This window comes from Hippoglossus hippoglossus, chromosome 24, assembly GCF_009819705.1.
Source record: "Hippoglossus hippoglossus isolate fHipHip1 chromosome 24, fHipHip1.pri, whole genome shotgun sequence".
Lineage (NCBI taxonomy): Eukaryota > Metazoa > Chordata > Actinopteri > Pleuronectiformes > Pleuronectidae > Hippoglossus > Hippoglossus hippoglossus.
This window is the reverse complement of record NC_047174.1, coordinates 4,204,545-4,211,323: the sequence shown is the minus strand read 5'-3', so window position 1 is coordinate 4,211,323 and position 6,779 is coordinate 4,204,545. Positions and strand designations below refer to the sequence as shown.

At 42.4% G+C, this 6,779-nt stretch overlaps 1 protein-coding gene across 1 annotated transcript; it reads right to left on the bottom strand.

Moving 5' to 3' along the window:
* Window positions 1-2,039: 2,039 nt before the first annotated feature.
* LOC117758813 (serine/threonine-protein kinase pim-1-like) lies at window positions 2,040-3,693 on the bottom strand. The gene is made up of 2 exons (XM_034580779.1): window positions 3,531-3,693; window positions 2,040-2,887 (listed from the first exon to the last, which is right to left on the bottom strand). The coding sequence occupies exons 1-2, from the start codon at window positions 3,691-3,693 to the stop codon at window positions 2,040-2,042; spliced, it is 1,011 nt and encodes a 336-aa protein (XP_034436670.1).
* Window positions 3,694-6,779: the final 3,086 nt, after the last annotated feature.

The following is a 6,779-nucleotide window of genomic DNA, read 5'->3' as shown; positions in this document are numbered from 1 at the left end:
CACACCAGTCCCATATTTCAACTTGGTAATTTACCGTTCATATTTCTGCCAGTCGTAGCTTTGTGCGTGTTTGACCTCACACGGGTTCGTCTGTAGTTTCCCTCCTGCAGCGACCTGACCCTCCACAGGGGGCAGCGTCGTGTGAGGGTCTCGTGTTGCATCAGTAGTGATAAAAGGATCTGAAGAGAACGATGATGACTTCTCTGTCTTGTACCTGATGACAGCACAGTCGTGTTTTTCAGACGTGGTTTGGTTAAATGAATCCAAGTGGCTCGGAGGAAAAGGCCAAAGGGATAGGATCTTCTCTTCTTATTACATTACATCTAAATGTTACTTTATTTGAGTCGGGCAGAAATGGAAATCATTTCCTCTTGTAGTGTGTTTTCCTTCCATTGGCTTTCTCCAAAACATGTTCGGAGATCCAGTCTGTGAAGTAAAGCTTTTGCATTAGATCTCTATCTGTGTGGATGTCAAACTAAAACATTTAAAACTTTACTAATAGACGAACTATGAGACAATGCACAGACAATTAAAGGGCACGTTTGCTCCCACTAGGAATAAACACCCAGATTGAAGGAGACACAGATGTAGGTCATCCATTTGTGTGGTTGTAGTCATTTGGTATTTTTGTGGCTATTTTGCATTTTTGTGTCGTCATTTTTCATCTTTGTGGCTGTTCGACATCTCCTTGTTGTCATTTGCTTGTCTTAGTAGTTTTTGTGTCTCTTTGTGGTTGCGATGCATCATTTTGTAGTGGGGGGGGGGGGGGGGGGGTGATGCCAATACAGATATCAGGGAGTTTATTTGATTTATTTGGCAATGATTCCTAAAATATCTTTATAAAAACCCTTATGACAAATGATTGTAATTGAGGTTTACAGTTTTATCAGAAACTTTATTGTAGAAAATTATGAATAATACACATGAAACACATGTACAAGGACTTTTGGTTTTCTGTAAAATATACACATCAAATTCACATCTTTTCTGCATTTCACAAAACACATTTTTGGCAATAACTTGATTCAGACACTAATTATACAAAACATTTTCACACAAACTGTGATTTAACATTTTGACCCTTATTTTTCTGTTTTAAAAACAACTTTTCCTCTAAACACTGACGTTGGTTCTCTTCAGTGTCCCATGTGTATTTCCTGGTTTTGTGTAGCGGCTTCGCCTCAAAGCAGCCAACATCCCCCAGACAGAATGATGTCACTGATTAGTCTGTTAATCAGCGTTCAGACCACTTGATCCTCCTTTGAGGTTTTTCCATTATCGAGGCGTTTTTTATCACCGACTGAAGCTTTGGTGTTTTTTCATCACTGACTTTGCTTCGACTCCCTGATGTGGAAACTCAGAGACACTGTACTTATCTCTTGTTTTGCTTCTGTAGCTGCTTTCAAACATGCACCGAACTCCAGATAATCTCCGCACATTCTCCGTGGGGGGGGCTGTGTGTGAGAACGTAAACTCCGACTTTCTCCGGGCCAGCCCCCTTGTAGAAACTCTGCAGAATGGTCCGAATGAGCTGAAGTGAGAAAGCAGCAGCAGATCCCTCGTCAGGATTTACCGCAGAGCAATGTGAGGAACCTGAACAGATTATTGGGTTTGTTGTGACTCAGCATGAAGCTTGGGAGCCGAACAACACGTGTGGTGATTTTGTTGTATCGTTTGCCACGTCCGTGATTGGTGTTGACAGGACAATTAATAATAATTGGGGTCCTCACTCAGGGTGCCCTCCACTTCAAAACAACAGCGGTCTGTTCTGAAACAACACGGGGAGTGTGGCAGCAGCAGCAACTGCAGGATCAAGGCCAGAGGGAACAATAGTCATTGTGTTTCTGGTTTAGCCGAGTCAGCTTTACTGGGTTATTATGATCGTCTCCTGCAGCTCCTGTCTGAGAGCATTCCTGCCACACGGCTAATCCAAGGGTTTGGAGTTTGGATGCACGAGAGTTTGCAGAGTCTGGACTCTCCTGGCCGGGCCACTCCAGGACTGAAGCCACTCCTGTGTTTTCTGCTTCGGGTCGTTGTCTCTACCTGAGATCCGGAGCCTTCTTGAAAAGGTTTTTCTTTTTCACTGCTCTACCCTGGATCAGGGTCGGGAGGTGCAGTTTCATCTCAGCACATCGGTGATGTTGGAGCTCTGTCAGGGTGGAGCGCAGGACAGGGTCTTCCCTCAAACAAAGGTGAAGGAAATCGTTGCACTTTTTTGACATCTTTGATGACATTTTCAGTGTCTTATTGAGAAAGCTTTCGGTCGTGAAATCGTCTTTGTGGAGCATTTCGTAAAGGACAATCCCAAGCTGCCACACTGTGGTCGGACCAGCCCTGTGGAAATATTGTGTGAACCACTCCGGAGGTTCGTGGGTTTCGGTGCCCCCGAGTGTGGTGAAAATTGTGTCTTTTTTTTCGACAATTTTGCTCAGTCCAAAATCAATGAGGCGAACCTCTGGGATACGAGATCCTATATCAATTAGGATGTTCTCGGCTTTTATGTCCGAGTGAAAAATGTGCCTCTTCTCCAGCCCAATAGCAGCATCCACCAGCTGTCTCATAAGGATCTTGGCCTTCCGCTCCCGTATACGCCCTTTGTCAACAGTGTAATTGTAAAGGTCCTTGGAATGGAAAGGCCTCTCCAGCACCAGTATCAACTCGTGGCCCAGGTCATACCAGTCCAGCAATTCTATGGGGGCAGACATCCCCGTAGAGTCATCTTTTTCAGCTGCTAGCTTTAACATTACGGCCACCTCTGCAGGGAGCTCCTTCCCATATAGCCACACTGGTTTGAGGAGAGATTTTTTATCCACGTGTTTGATGGCCACTGGCAGACAATCTGATTTGCGGAAGCCAGCAAACACGTATCCGAATCCTCCTTCACCAGCTTATCAGCTGCCAGTATTTTTCCTCAAAGGTAGCCTTTCGGCGGACTCCTAAGGCAATCCTCCTTTTCTTCTTCCTGTTCACTTCAGACCTTCTGCCTCTCTCCACAGCTGAGGAAACACAAAAACAAGGAACATCAGCTTGTTGGCAGCGAAAGGCACAAAGATGAGTCATTCAATGTAAATTAACTTTCAGTGCCTCCCTAAAATGACACCAGTCTTTTCTTAGCTTGGTTCATAAATTTTGAAAGCATACATTCACTTTATTTTCAAGCGTTGAGAGAAAGGAAACAATCACAAAGAAAAACTATCTGCAGTGGGTTCATTGGCTATCCCACTCAAACAAGGAGACTGGTTTGGGAATGGAGGTTGCTCTTACATTTTTCGACGTCATTTCTCAGGGTTTTGAGCGTCACGGATGAAATCTCATTCACCTCCATTACACTAAGGTCAATGTAAAAAGGTCTTGGACAGATATCTCAGAACCCAGACAAATAAAACCAAAACTTTCTCCACTAATAGACACAACCAACTGAAGTCTATTTAGACGTATTTCAATACTCCAGTTTCTCTGCAGTAGTTAATCAACTTTCGTATGTAAAACGATGATACATTCCCAACTGGAGTTTCACATCATGAGCTTACCTTTAGTAGTGGCAATGTCCACTGAGCAGGACGCCGACTCATCGTCAGCTTCTAGCCTTCTCTTCTTTGCTGGTCTGTCTCCATTTTGTCCGATCGTCCTTTTCCTTCCATTGACGCTGGCAACGTTCAGAGCGGGTGTGTGAGGGTAACCACCGGGATCCATCTCTGTCAAGTCACTGGTCTTTGTGATGGTTTAAAGTTTTTAACTGACAAAAAATATTAATATTAATCCAACACTTTCCACGAAGACTTGGGAAGTTAGCCAACCGAGTCCAGTCGAGATGAGGAATGAGAATCTTCAAGGAATGACATGGTATTTTCTTCTCCTTTGTCTTTGATCCTAAGATGACTGTGGTGACTTTAATGTTGGTTTGCAATGCCAACATTGACTGTGGTGACTTTAATGTCCACAACAACATTTGTCTTTGAAGTGTTCTTATTTTATACCAAAAATATATTTTTGCATTATTATTCGCCAACATTGACTGTGGTGACTTTAATGTCCAAACAACATTTGTCTTTGAAGTGTTCTTATTTTATACCAAAAATATATTTTTGCATTATTTGAATGGGTCTGGGTTATCAACTGAAAGTCATGATGCTACACTATTTGAATAATGCACTTCTTCATACTAGACTTTCACTCCCATTAAAATAACCAGCCTCCCTATTGTAAGTGTAGAAAACATACAGCATTTATATTTTATCAAAATTTAAATTTAAATTTAAATATAATCCTTTAAAATGATTAAAAATCACATAGAAATGATATAAATTTAGTTTCTAGTGTCACATATTTCTGAATACTAACCCTACACCACAGGGCATGTACTCTGTGGTATTCTATAGTACACGTAATTCAATATATGGGGTTTGTGTTTCTAAGAAATTGGCTGCTGAGTGGTTTATGGGCCGAGGCCATTACATTACATTACATTTCATTTAGCTGACGCTTTTATCCAAAGCGACTTACAATAAGTGCATTCAACCATGAGGGTACAAACCCAGAACAACAAGAATAGAGAAAGTACAATTTCTTCAAAAAAGCAAAACTACAGCAGGAGAACAAATGGAACTGCAGTGGGGCTGTGGTACTACGAAATGTTTGTGTGGTATTTTTGTGGTACGACGAAGAAAGTATGGACGTGCAATAAGTCCAAACTTAGCAGGAATCCCACTGAAGCTGCCCTTAATGATGATGAATAATAATTAAATTCTTCTCTGGAAACCCGTAAAAATGTGTGGGTGCTTTATTTGGCGACAGGTTGCTGGGTTTCTGTTGACAGTGAGTGCCAAAGGACGAATGAAATAAAGTTTAACAAAGACGAGAGCACACGTGGCGGCAGGTGAGCCCCATGCAGCGTTCGTCCACCACGAGTTCACATTCCCGACAGCTGATTCAGACACAAACACTGATACTCCAACAGTTATTTCCACGCTGGCACGCGGAGTGTGTCATATTTGGGCACGAGCAGTATTTTCCCCCGAGGGACTACGATGAAACAATGCTTCCTCAGGCATGTCACCAGCTTAACTCCTGGGGAATGATTACACTGACGGCCGTCTGGAGCTCTCGTTTTACTGTTTTACTCTCGTGTCTATAAACAAAGTGATTCATGCCGATTCGACGTGCAGCCAGATCCAACATAAATCAATGGAAGTTTGACTTTCAACTTCAGATCTTTACTCAACCGACTTTATTTTCTTGTAATATTCAGTGAGTTCTGAGTGAGGTCAGAACTGAAATATAAATGAAGCCACTGTTGTTTCCATCTGGGAAACCATATTAATAGATTTTTTTCTGGGAAGCGGCAGTTAATCATTCATAGTCACATCGTATTGAAATGAATGAAAACAGTCACTGGGGGATTTAGGTCTTTGGATTCACTTTTATAAAAAATATTGACAGCGTCCCAGTGCACAGGCCTCTCAGCTTCTGACGTTACATTTAAATGACAAAGCAAGAAAGAACTTGAACCTCCTGTTTGAAATATAAAGATGTTTACATGGAGTTTTACAGGATAAATATTCTGGCATATTCTGAAACGGGGGGGAAAAGGCTTTGAAAGGTTGAAACTCTGTGTTTGAAAGCTTGAAATTAATATATATTTTTTAAACTTTTGCAAGATTGAAACTAAATTTAAAAGTTTTTCTAAACATCTGTGTCTGTTGGTTCTCCTACAAGTTAGCAAGGGGAGGGTGGGGCTCGAGGTGTAAAGTTGGTCGCTAATTAACCACTAGATGTCACTAAATCCCCCACACTGAAACGTGAAGGTGACATTGTACGATCTTTATTTGCTCAGATATCTGTCAGAGAGATAAATAATGTTTTAGTGCTCTGTACAACCCCCGTTCTTATCACAGCCACGTCTATGATGCACAGTCTCCGTCTGGCTGTCGCTGGTCTCGGCTGCCTGGAGGTCTGACTGCTGCAGGTAAATTCCAGGAACCAGGAGCAGATATGAGTCCCATATTGTTTTTTATTGGCAGTAAAGCCTTTTAAGAGTCCTCCCAGGCCAACCACTGTGCCTTAGAAGGTCCTCCAGTCGATTTACATCAAGGTGCAGCAACAACCAGGGCTCACAGCATGATTTTGATGACGCTCTCGTGGATTTCGCTGAGGCTGAGGAGCTCATATACGTGCGTGGCTCAGCGCCAGGCTCTCATATATAACACCTGCCTGTGAGATGAAAATATACTCATGATGTAATGTCATCTCCAGTATGTGTCCTACTCCTGGAACGGCTCAAATGAAACGCATTAAAAAGCCAGTTTCAGAGCAGCTTGAGATTTAGTTCAACTATGTGAGAAATAGCCAGAGATTTTTATTTGACAATTACCATGAAAATGAATGGCCATGAAATTTAGTACCAGCTTAATGCCTTAATGGCCACTTTTGAGGACATTGTATTCAGATTTCTGAAGCTCAGCTGTATTTCTATGAGCAGTTTCATACTGTGGAACCTCACGTCACTGGTTTCACAACTCTGCAGAGAAGTGCTCCCCCCCCCCACTAAGTGATCCCTCATCTCATTTACAATTCAAAGTATTTATGGTCATAAAGGGACTCTATTCGGTTCAAGCTGACCGTCCTTTTCCTTTCCACCAGGGCAGGGTCACCGACAGTGCCTCTCGTGTTCTCGTCCCTTTGAAGCACTTATGTTGATGGGGGAACGGTGTTTTCCGTGTGTTAAACATTTCAAAGCTGAGGTGGCAAAGGCGATCAAAGCAAATCTGTTGGCATGTGAC